We start from the raw sequence: 27,281 nt of genomic DNA on the forward strand, positions 1-27,281 counted from the left end.
ATGTATGTTTTCCACAATTTCCATGGTAATACAACATGTTGAGCCTTTTTAATAACAGTCTTGTAGGACTACAAATTGTTTGAGGCATTCTGCTTTGAGTGGAATTTAGCTTTCAGAAAACTTTGTATGTACATTCTAGCAACAAGAGTTTATAAATCAGGAAGCAAAAAGTAACAACATATATAACCATACCATAGATTTATCAGAATACTATTATCACTTTGGAAAGTGTAGCACATACAAAGAGTGTGCAAGGGGACGGAACAGAGAACTAGTAGGAAGATAAAACATTTTTAAAAGATAGGATGAGAGGATATGATTTTTAAAAGGAAGAAACTCAAAATACATTGTTTTATGCAGCAAGAATTTTTTTAAAAAAATTTCCCCCCCTATTTGATGAAAAGGAATACACTATATTCAGTAGATTCAAATAAAATGATATATGTTGCCTAAATGAACATATTTGAACATGTTTATTGGGGCAAGATTAGTAGAAAGATGGTAAAAGATTAATTGTAGTATTGTTAAATACAAAATATGAGATTAATGCTTCAAGTCTGCCATAAATCCAGATTTAGGTAATGGATGCAGAAATATCTTCCTAAACAGTTGTAGTCTGCCTATGTAATTACAAAAGTCTCTCTGTAAAGTGTGTATGATCTTCCATACTATATTTACTGAAATACTTAGACACTAGCACTATAACTTGGATTAAAGATAACACTTCAAGCTGTTATCTTGGAGTTCTATTAGGCAATAATATTATTCAGAGTAAGTTTTTATATGTATCCCTTACTACAGGCCAGATTTTTCTATCCTTATGCTGAGTAGAACCTTATATCTTGAACAATCTCAGTGAAATCAATAGGACTTCTTGCTCAGTAAAATACTCTTCAGTATGAGCAAGAGTGTCAGAATCAGGCCCTAAGTGTTCATTTAAAAAAACCTCACGTATAATATTGTATACACTCATGGAAATGCAAGGTGTTTTATATTAAGGATCATTTTAAAAAAGCATACAATTAATGTTAGAGGACAGATAAAAAGGGAACTTTTATTGCCTCTTAGGTAAATATGGTTACAAGTGCAGAGTTTGGTAAATAGCAATAAACATCTTTATGTAGAAGCAATTACTACATGCAAACTGAATACCCTAGCCATACTTCAGTGGTCATTTTCAAAATGCCCATGCCAAAATGCTACATCTAAAGCTTAACAGTTGACAAAATTTGGGTCTAGTACTGCTAGGGTGACTAGACAGCAAGTGTGAAAAATCGGGACAGGGGTTGGGTGGTAATAGGAGCCTATATAAGAAAAAGACCCAAAAATCGGGACTGTCCCTATAAAATCGGGACATCTGGTCACCCTAAGTCATGCTGTCCTGACATTTCATTGTAATTTTAATTGAAATCAATAGAAGTTTGGCTGGAGGACTGTCAAGGTTCCTCCCCCACTCTGAACTCTAGGGTACAGGTGTGGGGACCTGCATGAAAATCTCCTAAGCTTACTTTTACCAGCTTAGGTTAAAACTTCCCCAAGGTACAAATTAATTTTATCCTTTGTCCTTGGAATAACCACTGCCACCACCAAACTCTAGCTGGGTTTACTGGGAAACGTAGTTTGGACACGTCTTCCCCCCCCCCAAAATCCTCCCAACCCTTGCACCCCACTTCCTGGGAAAGGTTTGGTAAAAATCCTCACCAATTTGCATAGGTGACCACAGACCCAAACCCTTGGATCTGAGAACAATGAAGAAGCATTCAGTTTTCTTACAAGAAGACTTTTAATAGAAATTGAAGTAAATAGGAGTAAAGGAATCACCCCTGTAAAATCAGGATGGTAGGTACCTTACAGGGTAATTAGATTCAAAACATAGAGAATCCCTCTAGGCAAAACCTTAAGTTACAAAAAAGACACACAGACAGAAATAGTCATTCTATTCAGCACAATTCTTTTCTCAGCCATTTAAAGAAATCATAATCTAACGCATACCTAGCTAGATTACTTACTAAAAGTTCTAAGACTCCATTCCTGTTCTATCCCTAGCAAAGCAGCATACCAACAGACACACATACCCTTTGTTTCTCTCCCTCCTCCCAGCTTTTGAAAGTATCTTGTCTCCTCATTGGTCATTTTGGTCAGGTGCCAGCGAGGTTACCTTTAGCTTCTTAACCCTTTACAGGTGAGAGGATTTTTCCTCTGGCCAGGAGGGATTTTAAAGGGGTTTACCCTTCCCTTTATATTTATGACAAGGACTGAGACCAAAATTGAGTGTAAACTCAAGAAAGTACTTTAAATAGTAAACTTTTTCATTCTGTAAGTCTTAACTTTAAAATGTAAGGATTTTAAAAAAATATATAAGTGGTTATGATTTCCGATGTAAATATGAATTTGATCATTTGAAAATGGGCCCAGGCCAGAAGAAATGCTGGGCCAGATTTTCAATTACTTGCATGTAGGTGTGCCCAGACCTGTATGCATGCCTAATTTATGTCCTTAGATACCTGATCTGTAGATGCAAATTGAAGCATGCATGTAATTGTGTGTGCCTAACTCTGAAAATCTTTCTGTCCTACCATAATTAGAAAGGCCTGTAAAACATAGCACTGTCTTGGAAAAGCTGACAATCTTAACTATAGCAATGCTAGATCTTCCTGTTATAATATCGATGAATATTAATGATGAAGTATTTTAGTAGCCCAGTTTTGAGGCAGTTAGGATGGTTTTTCAGAGGTGGGAGGAGCATGACTTTTGATCTCCCATTATTTGGAATTTGTTTACTCATAAGAAGAGACAACAGTGTTGTGTGTAATGTAAAAGTCATAACACATAGCACATTAGTTTAGAGGTGATTCTGTAGTGCATCTATTGGACCAGGTAAAGTATATATTATTATTTTATATGAAATATAGTAGAAACACCTTTTTGAGAAACGAGTTAGGGATGAGATGCTGACATGTAGACTGCATTCGTCCTTTGTTTGATTACTGTCTATGGCATGGACTGTTGTAAAGTGTTAACTTATAAAACAGCTTTTCTACAAAGAATTAATAAAATTTAAAAGTACTTCCTTATTTATCTGAGAAAATGTGGGTAATGATTGCTTTAGAATGACAGCATTTATTTCTGTTCCTTTAAAAAAAAGTCCTGCTGTTATGCAAATAAAGGGGTGTGGTGCTTCAAACTGGCTGTGATATGTGCTTCTTTTTTTTTTCATTTGTTGTTGTCAATAGAAAAGATTGATCTCTGGGCTGGTGAACATAATATCTGTCCCAGTCAGAAAAGGAGAGAGGAAATTAGCAGAGCGATTGGTGGAGAATGATATCTGTCAAAAGAAACACTTGGAGAGCACTGAGTTTAGTGATAGGTGACTGCCGGAAAAAAGGGAACTTTGAATTTTGTCAAGGTAAGGAAAAGATAAATATTTGATTTTTATAATTTACATACCTATTTTTAATTACCGTACCTTGCCTTGTAAACTGTAATTAAAAAAAGAAATTTCCCCTTACAGCCCCATATGAGCCTCCAAAAAGCCTTAATCAGATTTCATGTTTCATATTCGTGACTTTGTTTTAATATCATCAGAGAAGAATCCAGGACAAATGGAAAAATAAGTCAGCGTTGCACTTTCCTAAGGCCCTGTCCATTCTACAAGTTCAGACACCTCTGGAAAACAGTTATACAATATGGGTATCCCCTAATCTGGTTACCAACATGGCTTTAGCCAGGTTGTGAAGCATGGTTAAGGTCCCATCAACATTATGAATTGGAACAATGTTTGAAAACTGGGGAAGTGGCAACTGTAACCAGATTTGCGGACATGGATATATTTATGGTGTAGACAGGGTATTAGGCAAATACATCACAGAGGGAATACGTGATAGATTTAAATAAAAAGATATTGAGTCTGGATAGTTTTCTGTTTCTGTCATGGAGTGCTTCTTGGTGTACTTAAAAAATCTGATATGTGTAAAACAAAACTTGGAGTTAAAGTGTGAAAGCTATATCACAATTCCAGTGTTTATTGTAAGTAAGAAATGGTATTTTCTGAAACAGTTGTCTAGAGAGCAGAATAACAAAATATTTATTAAATGGAATTTAAATAATTCTGGGTAAACAGGTAAGCTTTTCAGAATGGGAGCCTTTCTTTGTTCAAGGAGATGGTGTAAAAGTATAGTATACAACAAGCATAGGCCTAAATCCTGCAGTCCATAGGGTCAACGCTCATTGGTTTCAAGTCTTAGACGCTTTAGTTTTAAATGCAGCTAAATCCTATTATGTCACTTTGCATCTCCACTCTCCTCTACCCCATTACCACAGCTGTAATCCTTTGTGAAATTCATCCCCATTCAGAGGGCCAACAGAAGACCATCATCACCACTTTAAACCCTAGATAGTGTGGAGAGTTGGTGTGGGCTTTGTGCACTGGGGTAAATGCACCCTTTAAAATAATTTAAAAAACAGAATTGGGATTCTAAACTAAATTCTAATTCCTAGGTCAGTCCTAAGCAAGCAAGCTGCTTCTCTGTACTCCTGATTCCCATAGCTGGCTTTGGAGGAAGAATTATTTCCCCTCTACCAGGGTTTCTCCTCCCATACATATTATATGTTTTTACTGCTATGTTTCTACTGTGAAAAGGTTTTCCCCACTATTTCCTCTCTTATCTTTCTGTTATGAACTTTTTTCATAGTGGAACAGTACTTTGCATACATCTTCCTCCAATATTGTTTTTTATAAAGGATTTTTAAAAACAAATTATATGTAAAATTAAGGAGTTTCATGCCTGAAGTATACCACAGTAGCATTCTAATGGGTAGCTTCTTGTGGTTTATTGCTAATACAGCACAGGTAGGAGAAATGGAAATGTACTGCAAGGCAGAATGCATGTCTTCTAACGTGCTTCATTCCTGTTGTTGCTACATAGTGGTGTGGCTGAAGTTTACGTCATCCTCATAAAGCCTGAATGATCTTGCTTTATGCCAATGAAGTGTTCTGATTGGATGGGGAGGATGTGATATTAACCTCCTTAGCCACGGGTCAAGTCAGGCCACCAGTACAACTCCTAGTGTGTATGCATTTATGTCAATATAAAGTCATTTTATACCAGTGTAGCTTATTCGCCTTTCCATACAGTATAGTTAACCTGGTATACAGTACCTCTATACATATGCAACTGGATATAACTGCATCTACTCTAGGGGGTGTTGTACTGCTTTAACTATACAACTTTCTAATATAGACAAGGTCTTAATGTGTGAATACTAAAGTCTTTCATGGATAAGCTGCTCTGTAGCTACTTAGATAAGAGGCACATTGATTGGTGGTTAGCATTATTAGATCTCTGTAAGAGCTGGGATGCTCATCAACTGCTGAAAGCAAGGTTGCTAAATACACATGTATGTGCCTAACTGTAGGCACCTTAATTTGAAAATTTTGGCCAGTGACCTTAAACTTCCAGTAAATTCTCGGTTTAAATTTTGCTGAACAAGTTAAGAAGTTGGCCGAGAATGGAATCATATGTCTTCTGAAATCTAATAATGACCTTATATCATTTTTCTCTGGATAACTTTGCCCCAAAATGGCAATGTATCTAGCCACCTTCATCCCAGTTTCACAAATGTATTTAATACCCATTAAAGTTGGAAGACATTACCTTTTCAGATGGAATGTTGAAGGGTATAGACTTCATCTGGTTGCTCATGAAAAATAGAGATGGGCCAGGGACCAATCCCTGCTGGTCTGTCTGCAATAACCTTGGTAATAATGTCAACGTTATAAAGCAAAATATTTCACTTATTGGTTGGTACCAATAGCTAATAAAGACAAAATAAAAAGATGGTGGAGTCAAGTTAACCTCCTAAATGGCTTCCATTCCTTTTATATTTTTCTTATTACACTAAACTCCTTTCATTTGTGATAAGCATGCATCCTCACCCTTGGTTTTGCTACTTCACTGTCTTTTATTTATGTATTTATTTATTTTGCCCTTTAAAGTAATAGTTGCTTGCCTGCATAAATCTCTCTAAGGCTACAATTTAAATAAAAAGCCTTTAACATATAACAGATGTACAAGAGTACCTTGGGATGAATGTATTATAGATAGAGAACCATCATCACACCCCTTACAATCAGATTTTCATCTGTTCATGTGGTGCACACCTGTGGCTTGTTGGCATTATTCTTGATTGCAGTGTAGGAGATCTTAATGAAAAACAAAGATGGATGACAAGAGCACACATGGGTTATTTCACTCATCATAAGAAAGTCAGATTGCTAATGGGTCATTTTTGAGTGAGTGTGTGTGTGTGTGTGTGTGTGTGTTTACAGAAAATCACTGCTCATGACTTCCAAACATACATTTTTTCTATAGGTCAAGTTGATAGAACAGTTGTAAATGGTGACCATTCTGTTCAGCTTACTTTCTGAGCCAATAAGAAAGTAGTGGGCAGGAATCCAGCTTTTGAAGTACAAAGAAAATACCAATAATCTATATAAAACATTGGAGGGAGGAGGGGAAAAGAGGAAACTCAAAGAGAAGAATTTAATTTTGAGGGCAACGATGATTAGAAGTAGGAAGGGTAGAGAATGTGTGTATGTAAAAATATATATAGCATAAGTTCAGCATGTATGTCTGAGTGCATTTACTGTATATGTGAGTGTGTGTAATATAAAAATGGCTTTTCATAGAAATTCTAATTTGAAAGAAATATATTTTCAGTAATCTCTAAGGTGCAGACTGTTTGCTTTCACAAATTTATATCTTTATTAATAATTGAAACAAAGTGATTTCAAGTTCTTTTTTCAAAAAGATTTTCTGAGTTTGCAGGGGGGTTTTGTTTTGTTTTGTTTTTCTTTCTCTCCTGGTAATATACTAGGGCTCTGATAACATTAATGGGCTTGCCCCACATGGAGCTCTGAGTGTATTGTACCACTGCTCACTGATCTCAGGTCAGTGTGATGCGTGAAATCAATTTATTTGAATCTCTTTGCCTCTATAGGAATTTGGCAGCATGCCAGTTGTTTTCATTTAATGTTCTTTGTGTTCAACACAGACAAGCAGGCATGTTTTTGTATTCCTCTCTTTTGGTCTCTGTCTTTCAGCCAATATTCTGGTCTATGGATTTTCAAAAGAAGCAGGAATATGTTATGCATCTTTTAAAATCATTTTGTGTCAGCATTATTTTAAAATCATAGAAATGAGTTCAGTCACAAAGCAATCTCTGTGTTTATTACAGCAAGCAATTTAGAAATTATTAGCCAATAACTCCAGATTTTAAATTCTTTGGGGAGGAAAGAGTGAAAATATGGAGCCATTTTTCTAGTTTACAGCTCTATATGATTTATCACATGTTCTCAAACGAAAACATCCCCAGCAATGATGATTAAATTACAATAACTTCATTTTTAAAATATTGAACAATGGTTGGGCAAATCACAAAACACTCACTTTTCAAAAGTAATTTTAATTAGGATGATGAGCCCAATAAAAGCATATACCTATAGGGTTCCTTCCCTCCCCCTTTGGGCACATAGTTTAGCATATTATCTACCTTCTGCTGCTGTTACAATTATGTATAAAAGGCATGGGGATATCAATCGGAAAGTAACCATTTCTTTACCTTTTTTTTTTTTTTTAAAGGCGGCAGCAAGGCTGGTGGGACTGTACAAGTAATTTAGTCTTCCTTAATTAGAAAAAAAAGAAGACAGCAGCACACATTACCAGAGAGGACTCGTTATAGAGCTTGGCATTGCAGGGTGGGGGTGGGAAAGAGAGAGAGAGAGTAGAAGATTCTGTTGATGCTCCAGGCAGTTCTTGCGGAAGTTGATATGCAGAACCATGGAGCCACAGCACCGGGGTCAGACTCGTACACATCAGCCCTGCTTCCTTGTTTAATTACCTGAAGAGCAAAACATCCAGGCTGAGAGTGTGTGAAAATCCAGTATCTCGAACAGCAGTTTGTTGCTCTGACATCCTGCAAGGCCAGCCCTGTCTGTCCACAAACGTCAGGGCTGGTTCCTGACAGCAGGCTATCTCTGCCAGGCCTGGGTTCCTTTCATTCAGGAGGCATTGTGTGGAAGAGGGTTTGGTCAGGAATTTGAGGTTCCTGCCGGTGCTGTTCTCCCAGCCTGGACAACACTCTGACAGATAGGCCTGATTTTTTAAAAAAAAGATTTAAAAAAATTGGCTCTTTTCAGTCTTTCCCTTAAAATTCTGGCATTGGTGTAATGCTGACTACAACAATAACAACAAAATGTTAACTCATTCATGTCTGGGTTTTCATTATTTTCCTTTTTGCCTAGATTTTTTTTCCCTTTACTTAACTTATTTAAAAAATTATGTTTTTGAACTGAAATCCTTGGAAGAGCAGCACAATAATTTGAATGGGGCTTGTGCCATAAAATAAATAAAAAAAACATTGAGAATGTTAAAAATCTTTGCACTAGCCATCTTATTAATTCAATAAGAATATTTAACACATTGAGCTTTTCATCTCCAAAGTACTTTGCTGCATTAGTTTTATTCCATGTGTGAAATAAAATAAAGCAGGATATTTAATGGTGCATGTCAGAGCAATGGTGAGGGTCTGTCAGCACTTCCATTCTTAAAATTCATAATTTTTCTAGGAGTTCTAACTTAGTGTTCCATTTACAATACAATACAATAACTTTGGGCTAGTTCCTACTGTCCTTATCCGTACTTAGTAGTAGCTTTACCCTATGAGTTGTCCCATTGATTTCAGTGTAGCTACCCTTGGAGTAAGTCCTGATCCTGCAAATATCTAGGAACATGCTGAAACTTAAGCGTTTGCCAGATCAGGGCCTAAGGCCCTATTCAATATGAATAAGGATGTCAGGGTCAAGCCCTTTAATAGGACTATTTGCATGAGTAAGGTGTTGGCCCATGGTTATGAAAACTTGCCAGAGCAATACATATAGCATACATACTTGCAGTCGAGCAGGCTTAAAATGTAAATATAAATAGATATATAAACTACTGTTCAAGACAGAAGTGGAAAGAAATACAGAGGGCATGAATCTGCTCTTATATGTTCTGGTTTAACTCAAGTGATTTCCATGGATTTATATGGGTGTGAGCAGCACTAAGTCCAAAGAAATCTTTGTGGTGTCAGATGTCTTTTCTCTACTCCCGTAACTTCACCATGCCTTCATTTTATTACACTGACATTTTCCAGGATTTTTAGTCTTTTACTCTTTGCACACCTTCCGTCAATGGGAGTTTTCCTGCATAGGGACAGCAGGATTCAGCTCTTTCGTGGGCTAGTGACATTTGGATATTTTGGTGAGTGGGGTGGAAATTGCCTGTGCAGTAATTTATTTTTTCCAAGTATTTCATTAGGACTTCTTCATGCAAATTTAAAGGCATACTGTGCTCTTGATGCACATGCATAAACTCCCATTAGCATGAAGGGGATTTATGTGATTCATCCAGAGGAAAACGTAGCCTTCAGTGCGCATACACAGCTGCAAGTAAATGATAGTGTAATGGGACCAAAAGAGTCATTATGATCTATTGTGTCACTAATCCTCCATCTAAGAAGGATTTGCAGGAGAGACTGTAACAAAAGAGCTGTTACAGTATATCAGATCGATAATCATGTTCTGAAGAGCTCTAAAATATGTACATAATCCCTCACTTTGAGAATCAGGTTCATAATTCTTATTTACACTAAGGTCCACTTACATTGCCATGGCAGTGTAATGGGCTTTAAAGTTGATGTGAGTTACACTTACAGCCAGTTGAAGGCCTCTTTACTCTGTCAGGGTGTTGTAAAGGAGCCTAAGTGTAAATAAGAATTGGGTTGTATGCATCTACGTGATTAAAAATGGAGCTGTTGTAATCTATTGTAACTATGATGTTCCTGTGGTATATTTGAAAGTATGTGCGTTTATATGGGTATGTAAATTTTATTTCTATCTATTTATAAAACCTAAACAAACACCTTTCTAGTTTAAAGTTCACAGTATAATAGCACAATCATCTGCTCATCCCGTTACAACAAATAAATGCACACCAGCGTATCAAGTAATACAATAAAACTTCTGCATCAAAGGCACAATGAAAATAATCATAACCCCTTCCCCACTACACCTGAAAGATTGGGGAGGAAAAAGTAGGCCTTAGTCACTGCCCATATTCAAAGACCATCTCAGAGAGAATGTCCTTAAAACAGCTTTCTATATTTTAAATCCAGGGACTCCTGCTTGAGTGCCTCTGCTGATCTTAGCTGTGGCAGTATTACATAGAGAAAGGTCTCTTAGATAGCAAGTCCCAAGCCATTTAGGGCTTTATATGTTAAAACAAGCATCTTGAATTGTACTTGGACACTTACTGACAATCAGTTCAGATGACCTCATGGTATTAATTGCTGTAAATTGGTGTAAATTGTATGGGACTCCACTTAATAATCACCTGTAGGTTTAGATCTTGCTTCTGTTTCTCAATGGCCACAATATAGCCCCATGTAGAGCACATCACAGTCATCTGATTTTATCTAGATGTAATATTTGAACCACTGTCTCTTCTACCCCTATATCAAAGAAACAAAAATTAAGGAAGTTAACACAAAAGACTAAGATAGGAGTCATCTTAGGCTGCAACATACGCAGAGACCACAGTCCTTTACATCCCCAGGAGAGAGTGTGTTGTATTGTCCCATTAGATATCACTATTAGCGCTACTTACCAGAGGCCAAATTCTGTGCTAACTCTCTCCATTGTGCATGTCTGTAGAAGTTAAGTTGGCACAGTATTTGGCCCAAGATGTTAGCCCAGTTGTTAGATCTTATAGTACTTCTAGTGTTTAATACAAGTTTACCTTTGCTGATAGCACATATAACATTAGACCCTAGAAGTGTTTGTCAAAGAGAGGAAAAGGATGGGATCCACAAAAGTATTTAGGCACCTAAACCCAGTTTTGGCTCCACTGCGATCACAAAACTCCTGCTGAACCCTGTAGGCCCATAAACTCACTTGAGCCTAAATTTTTCAGAGTAAAAGTTCCCTAGGTGCCTATGTATCTGCCTCTGGGCATGTGCCCTGCTGTCCCCTTCTAAGTGTCTAGATTCCTATCTGCTGTCTAAGTCCTGGAGTGACTCACAAACCAGGGGACCTAATTTGCCACCTCACTTGCGTGCATGGCCCAATCTAGCAGGTGTGCTCAGAGGGCATCTACTGGACGGGGTCCAAATCAAAATCCAGCCAGAGGTGGAGCCACTCACCTTATAACTTTTAGCTCAGCAGTTAGAACACTTGCCTGGGATGTGGGAGATCCAGGTTTGATTCCTCTGCCAGAGGGGGAGAAAGGATTTGAATAAGGGTCTCCTACCTCTGAGGAGTGTTCCCTATCTGAGCTGTGGGATATTCTGACATGTTGAAGCTGTTCCACTGTGGATAAATAATGAAAGACTGATTGGTCCAGGGGTATTGAATTTGGGTCTCCTGCCTCCCAGGTGGGAGCCCTAACCACTGGATTCCAGAATTATTTCCATTCTCTGTCTCTCTCTCTCTCTCTCTCTCCCCCAAGGACTGTTTCACATACTTAGTCTTTGGACCAGAGAGATGGAAGATACAAGAAAAGTAAAAGGAAATTTGTCCCACTAAAAACATGCTTTCCTATGAGTCACTGACAGTAAGCATTGCCCAGATCAGAGCTCTCCAAATTGTGGTCTATGCATCATTGGTGGTCTGGTTGGTCACAGTTACTGGTTACTCTCCTTGCTCCCAGCTGCTAAACTGCATTTAGAAGAAGCTAAAAATATATCGCTTTGCTTATATTACTTTTCCATGTAAGAAATTATGGTAGTTACCAGTGGGACACTGATTATAAATGGGAAAGGCAGATCATGACAAGTCCTCTGCTAAGACTTGGTCCACCATATCAAAAAGTTTGGGAGCCCCTACTCTAGATAATCCAATTAATATGGCACACAGAGAAAAGGCAATACTCGGTGACCGCTGACACACTCTACAAAATCTTTTCCTGGAACTACCATACATCTAGTACGTAAAATGACATGCTAGTCTGACTGGTCTAAGAACCGCCACAATCTATGCACAATGGAATAGTTTTGAGGCCACGAGGTAACTTACTTTGAATTTCTTTATATTGATCAATTTGTTACAGTCTTAACACTATTCTAATGTAGTGTCTTTTGTATACAGTTGTATAACACTTGGGTTCTGCAGTGAAAATACGCAGTGTGTGTGTGTGTGCTTGTGTTGTGCCTGGAGTGTATATATGGTGGTTCACAAATTCTTGCTGAAACTGACCTGTAACACAATAGAAGAGTCAAAGTGGGTGAGGTAATACCTTATTGGACCAGCTTCTGTTGGTGAGAGAGACAAGCTTTTGAGCTTACACAGAGCTGAAGAAGAGCTCTTTGTGGTTCAAAAGCTTGTCTCTCTCATAAACAGAAGTTGGTCCAATAAAGTATATTACCTCATCCACCTTGTCTCGCTAATATCCTGAAACCAGCACAGCTACAACTACATTGTAATGCATAGTTTTGTACTAAGGCCTTCTGAGCAGAGCTTGCACGTGTTTGTTAATGTAGAAAATTAGTGCAAATTAATCAATATATCTACAAAGGAGGGGTGAGAAAGGTGGTGGTGGGGATTTTCATAAAACATTTTTTTCTTCTTGGAAGTGGCAATATGATCATAAATAATTTTAAGGGTTTTGTATTGCTGTGTATTTGCTCCACCTGGTGGATTTTCTTGAAAGTGTTTTGCTCCTTGTTAATGATAAGGAGACAGTCTTCAATTAAATGTAAAACAGATTACACAAAAGTAAGAAAACTTTTTAATGTGTATTAATAACAACACTGTAAAAGGCAGATCTGGGAAAGAAAACATTAGAACCAGATATTTATCTTGACCATGCTTAGTCATTACATTAATCTCTATGAAAGCATAGCATTTCAACCCAATTAATGATAACAGTTTACTCTCAGAGTCATCTACTGATTAGCAATTAAAAAAATCCAAATGTCTGGCTTTTGAGGTTTTGCAGGATATCTGAAAGTTGTTTTTTTTCCTGCAAAGAGACAATAATTAATGAGCCCTTGTGATAAGAAGTAGCAGAGCTATCGAAAGGGATGGTTACTGCACTGAAGTGTTATTACTGTACATTGGCATAAAATCTGTCTTTCATTAACCTAGCTTACAAACATTGTTTTCTTTGGAATTCTTAAGGACTCCGTTATGCTTTGATCATCTCATTGTTCTCCTTAGGTTATTTTTTTCCTTTAGAGTGTAATAGCTCCCTAACAGAAGGTGAAGTTTAGAAAACAGTGTCTCCATATGCAAGGGATTTGGAGACCTTTTTATTGTCTTTAAAAATGTCATTCATAGTCCTCATTAGCATTTACTGTTGCAAGCAAACAAGCAGAAAATGTGAAATTGGTATGTCATGAATAGCTCCACAGAGCTCTAGAGCCCTGAAATTTTGCCTGCAGTGTGATGTGGGGCAGGCATTGAGAGAAAGCTGTCCAGATGGCTGCCAGTGCAGAGCAGAGCTGCAGGTTTTTGTCTCTGGTGCTAAGAGGAGGGAAAGTTCATTGGAGCATATGCTATCACCCTTGCGTTTTAACAAAACTAACTCGCCATCAGTCAAAATGGGGAGGTGGTGACTTTGAAACAAAAGTTTTTAATATAATGTTACAGTCCTTGTCAAATGAATAAAATATGTTTACTTAGTGTCACAAATACTGAGCTATGTTACAAAGAAAAAAGTAAGAATTGAATTTCTAGCCAGTGGTTAGATACACTCTTTTCATACACAAATATTCTCTCACATTTTCTTTATCATGAAAACCTTATACATGAAAAGACATTGATTAGAGGTCAAAATGAGGGTTAATACACTGCAGGAGGAGGAGTTTCACCACCAAAGTCAAACCATTTTGAGCTTCAAATCAGAAAGCCGCAAATAGCTTGAAAGCTTATACTGAAGTCACAAAATATGATCCCAGTGTAGAAGCACTAGTTATTATCATGCACACTGCATTGGTTAGGTGGAAGGAACATATTATTTTTCTCTGTTTCTTTATATATGAAATACAATCATGGTATTTTTTTACATCCTTTCAGAAATAACTGAATAGAGCCAAAAGAGAAATTCATTCATAAACTGTGCAGTATTTTTTTCTTAACATGCATGATGACAATTAAAAATTAGTCTTAGTTCTGATTTGTGTTACATATTTCACAGCAAATTATTTGTTTCACAAAATGTTCACGTGACATTTTGTAATGGCCACAAAGCTGCAAAAATGTACATATGCACGTGGCCGTTCTCTTGAGTACTCTCGTTAAAGTGAAGGGGCTCCACGGATGAGTAAAGTCACACATATTCAGAAGTATTTGGAGAATTGGGGCCTATGTTTGGCAATGAAACTTAGGTCTGTTATCTTTTTCTGTAGTATTGCTCTTCTAGATTTGATTTGAATGTACTTCCACTGTTTTAAAACTTAACATCAGATTCAGCTTGAAAGCCAGTGGGAGTTGTGCTCACATACACCATTGCTGAATTTGGTTCTCACTCTATAACCAGTGTCTATTTTGATTGAAGAACAATAAAACAATAGAGATGGAAAAGACACAGATTGTCTAGTCCAGTGGTTTTCAAGATTTCCAAAGGGGTCTGCACCTCGATTTGAAATTTTTAGGGGTCCACAAATGAAAACCACTGGTCAAGTCTATCCCACAGCCAAGGTTGCCCTTCCCTATCAGATGATCTGAAATGCTATTAATAGGTCTACTTTCTCATTAGAACACTGGAATTATGTGGCTTCCAATTTCCTTGGGTCTAAAACACCTTACTGTTAAGATTCTTCATGTGTGCACATGCGTGTACATTCTCTCTCTCTCTCTCTCTCTCTCTTAAATGTTCCTTTAATTAGTTTCATCACATTATTCCTACTCCCTTTTAGACAACCTAAACAACTTCTCTCTCAGCCTGGTATGTGCATCCTTCAACGGTTTGTGTAGATGGTTATCAAATCCCCCTTTGGTTGTCATTTCACCAAGCTAGACATATTTTAAAGATCCCACTGAACTATTTTAAGAAGTTCACAAAGCTTTGCCAATCAGGAAATGTTTAGGGAAATGTCTTGGCGTTATCTGGCAAGTGGTTTGTGACACTTGTATTCAGAGCTGCTGTTACAGATAATCACATACCATACTGCAATATTTTAATAATGTTTGCAAGAAAAGAAGTAACTTTTTTTTCAAGGGTTTAGGTGTAGAGGGAGATGACGTTGTTATCAAGATTAAAATTTGGGGGGGGGGGGTTGATCCTTTGGGGCCTGTGTGTGTTTTTGGAATACTTAGAATGATGGAAGATACAGATTTCTATTATACAAAAAACTCACACCATGAAGTTAATACAACATAGTACAGGGTTTGTGGTTGTATGAAATATTAGAGAACATTCACTTGCAGCAAGAAATTAACATGTGTCTTTATATCAAGGTGTGTTTATTCAGTTGCTGTCAAACTTATGTACAGTAAAATTGGGAAAGCATATAGAAAGAGTTTCCCCCCAGCCCTACAGCTCACACATTAGGTGGGTTTGTCCTGTCAGTGGGTTGCCTTAAGAAAACACTAATAGCTTCCAGCTGGGTGGAAAATCAAAACCTTTGGCGGGGGGGCGGGGGGGAGGTCTGACAGAACTAGCAGATTTGAATTTTAAAGCTCAGTTAATTCTTCCATTTTTATTTACCACTCATCCATAAAAGATTATTTTCCAATATGTCAGCCTCATTTGGTGGCCAGTGGTCTGAAAGTGAAAGTGGAACAAGCAAGTGGAGAAATCTGGACATTAGTGAGTCCGCCCTTTCAAGCTGGTGTGCCACTTTATGGAATGGCCTTCCCTGAGATTAGGGGGGGTCCTAATGACCATTCATCAATGCTCGTTGACTGATCATTGAGTGCCTTCTTATTCAGTTTATCAAGTCTTGCACATAAAAAGTCAGAATAAGCATTATTCAGCTTTGTTAAAGCCAACTAGGAGTAAAATGCTCCATTTGAACCCATTTTGCCCTTGGTTTTTCACTTTGTTAATGCAGTCCTGCTTAAATGAGTGCCTTTATTGGGTCAGTTAGAATATCTGAAACTATTAATTCTCTTGTATTGAATAGCTGGTGGCAGGCCAGAGCAGATGGGGTAGAAAACTATTTGGTTGGGTGTATTGCTTTCAATTAGGATCAATGAGGTTTCAGCTCCTTTGAATTAACTCACTTAATACCCACTGTGTGAAGTCACAATGTATCACAACAGTCTGCTATAAGTAGAGAGGGAAGTTGAGAAGTCCTGCAGAAAAGCTTTGAGTCAGATTCTTCCTTCACTGTTAATAAAGAGTTTTCATTAACTACAGATACATTTCAGTGGACTTCTAGTCCCTGTTGGTAAATCAGGTTTAAGCAAAAGATAATCTCTACTTTAAAACTGTAATGTCTTAGAAAGGAGTGTGTTTTTCATTTGAGTAATACAATACAGTAAGAACTTTCTGCAGTCCAGTGTAAATCTATTTTTGCAAGTATCTGGGTTTGGAGACTACCTTTGCAGCACCTACAGTTGTTAATTTTGCAGATGGGTATCAGATCATTCGAAATTATTTTGTAAACTGTTTGAATGATTGCAGAGTAAAGCGTTAGTTTTCACAGTATCAGCTAAGAAGCTGTATCATAAGGTAAAGAAACTGACTGAAATTAATCTTCTTCTAAATTCTGATTCTCACTATTTCTTTGTATCCTTTCATTTTGGTATTATGCATTGTCCAGATTCTAAGATGCAGCAGAATTGTTCATATGCAAAAATTACCCTACACACTTTTTCTCTTCTGCATGAAACAAGCAGGGATTGAAAAACGTTTTACAGAATTATGTTGGCATTGACTGTCCATCTTTGTTACACGTTTTGGCCCTATTACATTTTTAGAAGTGTGCAAAAATTGTTACAGCAATCTTTAAATGTCTGCATTAAAAAAAAAAGAAAAAGAAAAAACATATCCAGGAATATTTATTCAAGGAGGACTGCCAAATGGGTTGGAGCCTGCCTCAGTGTATTAAATAATGAGGGGGGGAAAACTATTCATGCAGCTGGTTGCTTGAGAAAATGCTGAAGTAGTCTCAGATGCACAGGCATTCTGTTAGCCCCTTCCACGAACAGACTTCTAGGTGAGAATCTCCAGGGATTCGGGTTTTGTTGACGTGGATCAATTTAAATGGCAATTACTGTAGTCAGATAACAGCTTAAAAAGCCTTTTTACACATAGAAAAGATGCATAATCACACTGCATATGGAAGTTCAATTTTGTGAGCCATGGTTTGGAGATTTACAGTGTACTGATATTAAGACTGACTTTTAAAATGGAATATCATTCAGTTTTATTAAAATGCATTGCACCTTTGACACATTACTTTCTATTTTAAAGCTTATTCTGTCTGCACGTATGTTGATGAAAGGTTGCATTTCCAACTGTGAAAATGTTTTCTCCTTCATGTAGAATACAGAATTTTTAAAACCAACAGATGCAGACTGACTGGTTTTTAAACAGGGCACTAAATAAAACAAAAATAATGCCAAGTTCTTTAAAGTCCTCTCTGGCATAGACTTAATTGATTATTACTCTCCCCCTGCCACTTCTTCCCTTCCCCCATAAAGCCATCTCTCATAAAAGTGTTTATGCTTGGCTCTCAAATACATTGAAATCCATTATACAGAACCTCATTACAACTGTCGTCTGAGTAAGATGAACAAAAAGATTGGTCTCATAAATAGGATGCATTATGGTATTACTGACAGAACAGAGTAATCACTATGAATTTGTTTATTAAACATTTTTAATTTGGGGCTTCACTAGTTGAAGAAAGGCTTATGGGTGCTGCTTTAGGTGCCATTAAAAGTTCTATTTTTCTGACGTATTTCTCAAAAATGACACTTTTTATTTTTTAGTAGTAAATATTCATGGGCAGGGGGAACCAGAGATGGAAAGGCTGTTAGGATTTTTCTGTGTTCCAAAATAGATTTTATCAGCGCTTTGTGGCAGCTAAAGGAAGGAAAAGGAAGGCCTGGAAGCACGATTGTTTCTGCGTAGTAGAGGCAGAAGATATGAAGGGAAATCAAGGGACTGCATACATTAAACATATAAAGACTCTTGTCTTTATGAATCTTTCATATTAAAAGAATACAGTTTCTGAAGATTCTGAATGGAATCTTTTGGTTTTTTGGTATCTATATGGAATTTGAACATTCATTGAAAAGGCAAAGGAAAGCATGTGTTTAATGATTTGCTGTAAACGTTTTTGTTAGTAAAACAGTGAAGATTTTGCAAGTATTAAATTGGAGGAGAGTTTTTGAAAAAACAGATTTCCCTTGTGCTTGGAATCTTATATAAGCCTAAATGTGCTACAGAAGGCATGTGTCAGGCGTATGTTTCTCCTATGAGGCAAGGATGTTTTACAAAGGACTAAAGAGGGACTGCTGAGAGGAAAATAGCCAGCTTTAGATAAAGCATTATAACAAAGACTTGTAGTTTTATGTATCATGGTGTCCATTAAAGCTTAATAGGGAAGAGTGCATTGAACCTAGCCAGGCATATGTTATTCATGTGAAGGATAAACATTTAAGGGGTGTTCAGAAATCAGGAGGACATGATTGTTTAGCTTTTGAAAAAGCTTTACAGGGAAGATTTTGTTTTCATCCCCCATGGATCACCATGCAAGGTAAAGGAGAGTAGCTGCAAATGTTTGGAGCATATCAATGCAGGAATCCCAGGGGGTTAAAAGCACTGTAGTAAAATAAAAGTGGTCTGCTTCTAAGTGTGTTCTATTTTATACATACTACTGAGAAGCTGACAAAGGGAATGATTTTGATACTCTGTTCACTGTGATAAAATGGCACAATTAGATGAAGGAAAAAAGGAAAAGAAAAAAATCTTTAAATATATCTTCTTACATATTTTGAATTTCCAACTAAATAAACAACCATGGTCTTATGGCGTTCAAAAGTATGGCTGTTAAAATAATAAATGAGAACATGTTTTCCACTTTTTGAGGAGAACTGGTTCTAATAGATGCTCTGCTTTAATTGCTTGCAGTTAAAGAAAGGGTTAACTTTTAAAGAAAAAAATGAATAATTCAGTGTTCATCTTATCACTCTGCATTTACTTTCTATTCTTTCGTCCTCTGGAACTTGCTGTGAAAGGTAGAGTAAGAGGAGTCAGCTGAGGGGAGCTGGGGTTGTGATAATTTGCACACACATCCCTGTCATTGTTCTGCCTGAAGAGACAGGGCTGGGTTCAAGGCCACATGTGCTCCTGTCATCATTCACATTTCTGCTCCAAGTGCAATACAGAGTGTCAGCTCTCCATCTGTCTTTGCCTGGCAAACGCACGCGCCTAGCATCCTGCCTCCAGCTATGCTGCCACAGCCAGTTCTGATGGCCCTCCTCGCTTTTCTGTGCTCATTCCAGAACAGGAGGCACTGAGCCCTAAATAAGCTTGCTTTTAGGAGAGAGCCATTTACAGTGTATATTTTATTCAAGGATGCCTGGTGAGTTAAAATTATTACAGCTCTTTTTATTTAAATGGGAAAACACTTATTATATTTTGATTGTATATAAAAATAATTTCTACAGGGTGATTTGTACCAGCTTATATAGAGAGACTGTAGATACTAATTGTTGTGTGTGAACGTTGGGGGAGGGGAATTTGTGTGTGGAAACTATCAAAGATACTATGTACAGTAATATTGGATGCTACATTGAATGGGGATAGGAATAGTAGAAAGTCACCCTATTTGTGGGTGCAGGTGTGTATGGGGGGTATAATTTTAGTGAGAAGAAATACAGCTTCAGTCTGGTTTTCATGACTGTCAGCTGTATCTTGTAATCTGCAAACATTTTATGTGTAGATATAACTTTAGATTATGGGTGTACACTGGGAATAATCTCTTTGCAAAGCTGTTTATGCTAGAGAAGTGAAGAAGATCTAGAAAACAAATGATCTCAGTCTTGCCATAAATCACAGTTCTTAGCTGTCACCAGCCAAAAATTGAAATACGTTATTAATAATAATATAATAATTAAACAATCTTACAGATTCTGCTGAATTATTGAAACCGTCGTGGAACTGACAATCTTAGTATGTCAATTTCCTCACAAAAATATTATCGTTGGATTTTTAGACTACTTGTCTAATTGATAAGTGTTGTTGCCAGTGAAAATATTGCTTCTATACAGGGTGAATTGTTTGAGTTTTTTTATGAGAAGCCTGACCATGGCAGAATGTATTTGCTGTTTTTGTAAGGACTGAATGGAGCCATGTGCCAATTTAAAACAGCCTATATCTCTGGATAAAAAAGACAGGGACACAGAGAGATCCTACAGCTGGCTGGTTCTTGTGGATAATTTGGGTAGGACAGGCAGAAGAAGCTGCACTTGATCACAGAATTTGTACACCTCGCAGATGGTATTTTGAAACAGTATCTGTCAGTTTGCTGTAACCACAGTTGTATGTAGGTATTGCCAGTTGTTTAAAGAATGTTTTTCTTTTAGGATGTTAATGCACTGTCATATTCTTCCAATGCTACGTTTGTTGATCCTAAGACTGAGATTGTAACAAAAAAGTGGAACTCTGATTGCTCAAAGTGCAAGGCTAGGAGGATTTGTGTGGTTGAATATGGGCAAATTAATTTGCATAGATAATAACTGAGGACTATGAAAGGTCATTTAACCCTTTAAAGTTTAAATTTGATTTGCATGCATTATATTCTTTGGGATGTGGTCTTCATTAGAAATATCATGGCAATTCATTAATTTGAAAAAGTGCATGTGATGTAAATAAAATACAACTGATATTTTGCATATATTTATATGAAATTACAGTATCATATGGCTCTCTATCTGATATTTATAATATTTAAATGTAAAGCATGATTAATTTTGAGCCTTCTATATTTTCTTTTGAGACACTAACAAAGATGCTATTGTAATGACTGAAGTCGAGATTTTTGAACAACCTATTGCATAGTAAGCCTGTGGCACTTAAATTACTTAATCTACCTGCTGGTTAAAATTTCATGCATCTTTAATCAAAGTGGCTTGAGCTACACCTGAATATATATATACTTATCAATACTCTTTAAGCTTTAACATTACATAAATCTTTAACTTCCAGCACTCTGTTAAAGTGGTAGCAAGGAAGAAGTGTGTTTTTAATGTCGGCTCTGAGTGTTAGAAAACCTTGCACTTGGATACAGAGAATACACTAACAGCTGTGACTGGGAGCATGTGCCAGAATGGAGATACTTGAGCAGATCCGACACTTGGCTATTTTTGACACCCATCTGCACTTTTTTACTCTCCTCTATGATGAACTACCTCTCAATCTGTTCACAGCATATTTTAGCCCTTTAATATTGTGGTCCCCCCACCCCCCCCAAATGGGCATTATTAGCCATCTGGGGCAGATTTTGTGTTTTAGAAGTAAGCACTTTATCTGCAGAAGATTAAAAAGATGTGTATTTTTGTGTAATCTGATATTATGTCATTGCCTTTGTGTGAGCGTGTGTGTTTGTGTGTGTGTAATATAGTCTTGATTTCAGAAGCATCCTTTTAATAGTTCTGACACCCAAAGTTCTTTCTTTTTTTTCTAAAATATAAGACGGATCAAGTATCTGTTCTGGTTTCTGTATAGTGATAACACTTGTACACAAATTAAATGTTCTCTTCAAAGACAAACAGATCACATTCTTAAAAATGTAATTGACTACTAGCCTTCTCATGTTAGTATGTCTGAAAAACTACATCAGAGAGATTGTTAATGAGGGTCTCATTATAAAATTAATTAATAGATCTTGGAGGCTCTAATACAACTCTTAGCAAACATATTTTTAGAAAGATAATCCTGCAAATATGAGATTTACACTAACTTTGTTAACTGTTTTGTCATTTTATTTGGACTCTAGAAAGTATATATCTTTAAATCATTGATGTAGAGATGCACAGTGCTTCGATCAAATGCCATATACGAAGTGGATTGATTATTGTATGTTTTTTAGAACTGTTTTTATTCCAAACATTATGTATTTAACTTTACAATTCTATCAGTCATTTTATAGTACAGATGTTGGCCTACAAAATGCTTTTTATTATTGCCCATGGCAATATTCAGGACGGTTTCCTTAAAAGAACAATCAGTGATCACAGTCATTGTAGCCCAGAAATAATGCTGTTCTTTCAGAGGATGGCCTGGTATTAGGTCAGACCACCCCTTCTTTACCTTCTGCTCTCCAGATGTGGCTGCGACTTTTTTTTTCAAGTTCATGTTTCAAAAAAATGGGTTTGTTTTCAGAATCTGGTTTTACTTAAGACATCTCCATCCTGGAGTGCATTTCATAAATTGCCCACATATTTTTCTTAGCAGAGAACTTAACTGGCTGTAATTTTTAACACATGGCCACATCATGTGATATTTTCAAAACATTTGCACATAGCTTTAAGAAGGTCCCAGCAGAAATGATCCATCATCTCACAGCCAGCCCGTTTCTTAACAGCATATCTGCATTTTCCATTTAGCAGAGCTATATATTATTAGCTTACATTTTGGATAGTAAAACAGTGCATTGCTGATTGTAAAACATGGACTTTATTATCTGCTGAAAATTGATTTGGCATTTATAGCCACTGTGTACTAGACTTCCTTTCTGGTTTTAACATTAGTGCTTGCAAGTGATGATTTTTTTAAAGAACAGAAACAAAATTGCATGGACATAACTGTTAGTGTCCTAGTAGCTGAGCATTTGGATAATCCACCTGTTTTTTAAATCCACGTTGTTATACAGCAAAAGTCTCCTAACTGTCTGTTAACTGACTTGTTCTGTTTTAACTTGCAGTTGCTATGCTATTACATGAGGACAGTTCTGTGTATTACAAAACAAGTTTTCAGCCAACTGTAGAAAGTATGTCTGGAAATAGATTTAAGTCTGATTGTTAAGCTTGTATCACTGTTCCAGTCATCATACATAATGTCTTTATCTTATACTTCGGTGTGACAGGAAGGAAGAATTTTATTTTTTAAAAAGAACTGTTAGCCACTTTTGGTTGTGCTACCAATGAGACTCCAGGGGAATTTGTTGGGCATTTCATTTCTTCAGGCCCAGACGATTTTTGAGAAATATGTTGGCTTTCATACTGAAGCATTGATGTGTGTCCCTCTCCTTTCATTGTAGTAATGAATTCAGAAGTCTCCATACAATTATTTCTCGTATTTTGAACCATTTTGGGCATGAACTGTATCTTGCTATGTGCTAGTTCCTCCCCAAGCATATTGTAAGTGATACCATAACCCCAGTAATAGCTAATAATAAGCCTCTTTACTAACAAGGACCCCAAACTACTTTGCAATTAAGATGCTAATACTTTCAAGCTAAAGGGTCAAATTGAGAATGATATTTTTCTGAGAATGTAAGTTCTTTGGGGCAGGAACTGTCTCTCACTCTGTGTGTGCGCTACCTAGTACAATGAGGTGACGGCTGGGTGGAAGATGATTTTCCTGTCCAGAGAATTTTTTTGAGATTTAAATTTTTCTCTTCCATATCAGGAAAAAAACAAATGCTTTTGAAATTTGTTCTGAAAAATGAGGGAGAAAGAGAATCCATCCCAGGATGGCTAGTAGCCCTATGGTTATAGCATTCACTGGGGATATGGGAGACCCAGATTGAGGTCTGTGTTCTAAACTAGACAGAGTGGAGACATGAACTTTGGTCCCCTCACATCCCATGCAAGTGCCCCAACCACTGGTACATGCTGGGGTTTATCTCTCTTTCTCTTTCATTGGCACATCTTGACCAGAAATTCCATCCTGGATCTTACTAAAGTTTCAATGAAGCTGACCCTTTCCCTTGAAAAGTTTTGGTTTCAATGAACTGGCATTTTCTGACAATTGTTTTGTTGAAAATCTTCTGACCAGGTCTAAATAGGGCCCTGAGCTTAGTAGGCCTCTGGGCACTACTGTAATACATATAATAATGTATAAGTTGCTCTAACACAGAGGTCAGTTGGCGTTGTGTATATACAACTGATGGAACCCCAATATTGGAGTAAAGAAATTTAGATTTCTTTACACCCAATATTGGTGTAATTTGAACATAGATGAACTTAAAGGTGTAAGTTAATATTTGTGCCTGGGCGGGCAGAAAGTGAGATATTTACTTCCTTTTACCCCTTTCTGTTTCTTTTCCTGATATATCCTACTCTTTTGGCATGTATACCAAGGAAGACTCAGGTAAATGTACTTATGACACTGGATAACTCATCCATAAGATGGACCACATAGATTAAGCCTTTAATGCTTTTGAAGACCTGCAACTTTCAACATGACTCTTACTTTTGAAATGTTGATCTATGGTTCAGATATAGAATTATTTACTACTTGTCCATGACATAAACAGGTCCTATTCTCATTGTAATCAGTAGGAATTGTGCATGCGTATTCAAGAGCTGAATTTGGCCATGAGTTTGTTTTCTTGCTTCAAATCTTGATAATTTGACACTTATTCCCATTATTTCTCTAAAATAATTAAAATAGTGGCAAATTTTTAAGAATTATTGTATCGAAGCAAAAAGAATGAGGAGTACTTGTGGCATCTTAGAGACTAACAAATTTATTTGAGCATAAGCTTTCGTGGACTAAAACCCACTTCATTGGATGCATGCAGTGGAAAATACAGTAGGAAGATATATATATATATATATATATATACACACACACAGAGAACATGAAAAAATGGGTGTTGCTATTCACACTATAATGAGAGTGATCAATTAAGGTGAGCTATTATCAGCAGGAGAAAAAAACCTTTTGTAGTAATAATCAGGATGGCCCATTTCCAACAGTTGACAAGAAGGTGAGAGTAACAGTAGGGGGGGAAATAAGCTGGGGAAATAGTTTTACTTTCTGTAATGACCCATCCACTCCCAGTCTTTATTCAAGCCTAAGTTAATGGTGTCCAGTTTGCAAATTAATTCCAATTCAATAGTCTCTTATTGGAGTCTGTTTTTGAAGGGTTTTTTTGTTGTAGTATTTCAACTTTTAGGTCTGTAATCGAATGACCAGGGAGATTGAAGTGTTCTCTGACTGGTTTTTGAATGTTATAATTCTTGACGTCTGATTTGTGTCCATTTATTCTTTTATGTAGAGACCGTCCAGTTTGGCCAATGTACATGGCAGAGGGGCATTGCTGGCACATGATGGCATCTATCACATTGGTAGAAGCAAATTTACCATATGTGCTAATTGCAGACAAACTGTGTTAGCAGAGTTGTTTAGACTTCACTCCTAAACGTTTCAGAGAGTTGCCATTAAAACTTGACTTGGGAGCTGAGTTTATGTCTAGATTTCATAGGAAGATGTTTTCATTAACTCTTTTTCTCATTTATGCATTTATTTCTACTTTTTAAAATAAAATAACCTCACTCCCCTGTTTTAGAAATCTCGGCATCCATTTAAAATGTCTTCAGAAGGAATAACCACCCAATGGCATAGCAAGGCCCCCCCCCCATCTAAATTAACCTAAATTATCCAGCCAGTTGGCTTAACGTTAATGTGAATGTATATTCTGAGACAACGGCTGCAATTTAACTGTGCTTTTAAGCGGTTACAAAGTTTAAGTCAGAGGTGGCAGGAAGCCTTTTTGAAGTTCTAAAGGCAATGTTGTAAGCGGTAGTACAGTTATTAAGAGTACAGTTCATATGGTTCCCATTCATTATGGAAATACATTCAGTAGCTTCATATAATAACCTCTATACCATTTTATATATTGACAAGTAAAACTGAACAGGCAATATTTGGACTGAAAGAATTGTGGGAAAAGAATAGGACCAGGAATCTAAATTGATTGCATCTATCTTTCTGATCTGAAAGAGAGGCTGGGGAAGGAGAGAGGAAGAGAAATGTATTTGGGTCAAATTCAGATAGAGTATAAACTGGTGAAAATTCTGTGAAGGCTTATGTCATTACTAGTGAATCCCCTTTGATCAAGAAAATGTGGTTAAATAATCAGGTTTCTGAGATAGGGACTTATCCATTCTCATCTGCTTTGCAAAGCAGGTTTGAAGTGCCATCTCTTAAGAAGGAGAAATTGTTTTGCTTTTTAAAGCTAAAATGCTATTCATGGCTAATTGCTTTTCCTGGGTTATTGATGCTTCCTTTCTGTTTCAGCGGCTAAAGTGCATGTCCAAGTCCTGACCATCTCCTGCCTTCACTGCTGTAACCTCCTCCTCTTGTGGCCTCCCTTGCGCCTTTTGTTTCTCCTCTCTGGTCTATACAAAATGCAGCTACTAAAATTATCTTCCTACCTCATGGTCCATCCATGTCACTTGCAGCTTCTAATCCCTTCCCAGAATCTTTCTTGTGTACTTATTATATTACATAAAACTAACTTCCAGTATTCAATGCTCTGCATAACTACTCAGATCCTGATTCTCATAGTCCATCTTTTCTACATTTCATTCCATTCCATCAATGATTCCAGCCTCCTTGCCTCCTTCACATCCTTTTCTCATTCCTGTCTTTATGCCTCTTCTACACCGTGCTCTATTAGTGGAATGGTCTTCCAAATCCAGTGAATCATATCCCCACGCTTCATAATAATCCCTCCCAAAATCCATATCCATCCCTTCCCAGAGGCCACAAACACTTAACACACATCAATCAAATGATCTTTTCACCGTAGTATTTTGCCAGGGAAAATATGGGATTAGGAGACTTACCCAAAAGTAAGATACATGTACTTACACAAAAATATCATCCTAATTTAAACACTGTGTATACAAAATGCATTATGACTGCTTTTTCAATTCAGGGTTGTACACAAGTGTATATTATTTTATCATTCTTAAATTAAGCACATTGGCCCAAGGACTTTGTCTTGTAGAGTATCAGGCACATCATATGTGCTAAACAAATACTACGTAATGCCTATTGCTTTTCTTTGCCCAATCTGTTCAATTACACAGTAGTTTGCCATAAAACTTTTTACCTGTCTACCTTACAGCTATTTTTTTTAAAAAGGAAAAAAAAATATTAGTTAAAGTTCAGAATTGTGTGCAGAGATTAATGCTACTTATTTTTTAGCAATATTTTTATATGCCAACAGCTTGCTTGGCACTGTCAAGATGCACTTTATTTAACACCCTAGGCTAGAAATATTACTATGTATGTAGTTATGAATGCTCTTTTTTATTCACTTTTTGT

At 36.9% G+C, this 27,281-nt stretch overlaps 1 protein-coding gene across 5 annotated transcripts in view; it reads left to right on the forward strand.

Moving 5' to 3' along the window:
* RUNX1T1 (RUNX1 partner transcriptional co-repressor 1) overlaps positions 1-27,281 on the forward strand; it is a 140,781-nt gene that overhangs the window by 19,250 nt on the left and 94,250 nt on the right. For 2 of the 5 annotated variants that reach the window (XM_074944108.1, XM_074944109.1), the window contains exon 2: positions 3,234-3,406. The exons of 2 other annotated variants lie outside the window; for them this stretch is intronic. In XM_074944108.1, coding sequence (XP_074800209.1) covers positions 3,319-3,406 — 88 coding nt within the window. In that variant the 5' untranslated portion in view covers positions 3,234-3,318. Of the gene's footprint in view, positions 1-3,233; positions 3,407-19,431; positions 19,579-27,281 lie in introns of those variants that run through there. One more of the 5 variants, XM_074944112.1, reaches the window with a different exon arrangement.

This window comes from Natator depressus, chromosome 2 (genome assembly GCF_965152275.1).
Source record: "Natator depressus isolate rNatDep1 chromosome 2, rNatDep2.hap1, whole genome shotgun sequence".
NCBI lineage: Eukaryota > Metazoa > Chordata > Testudines > Cheloniidae > Natator > Natator depressus.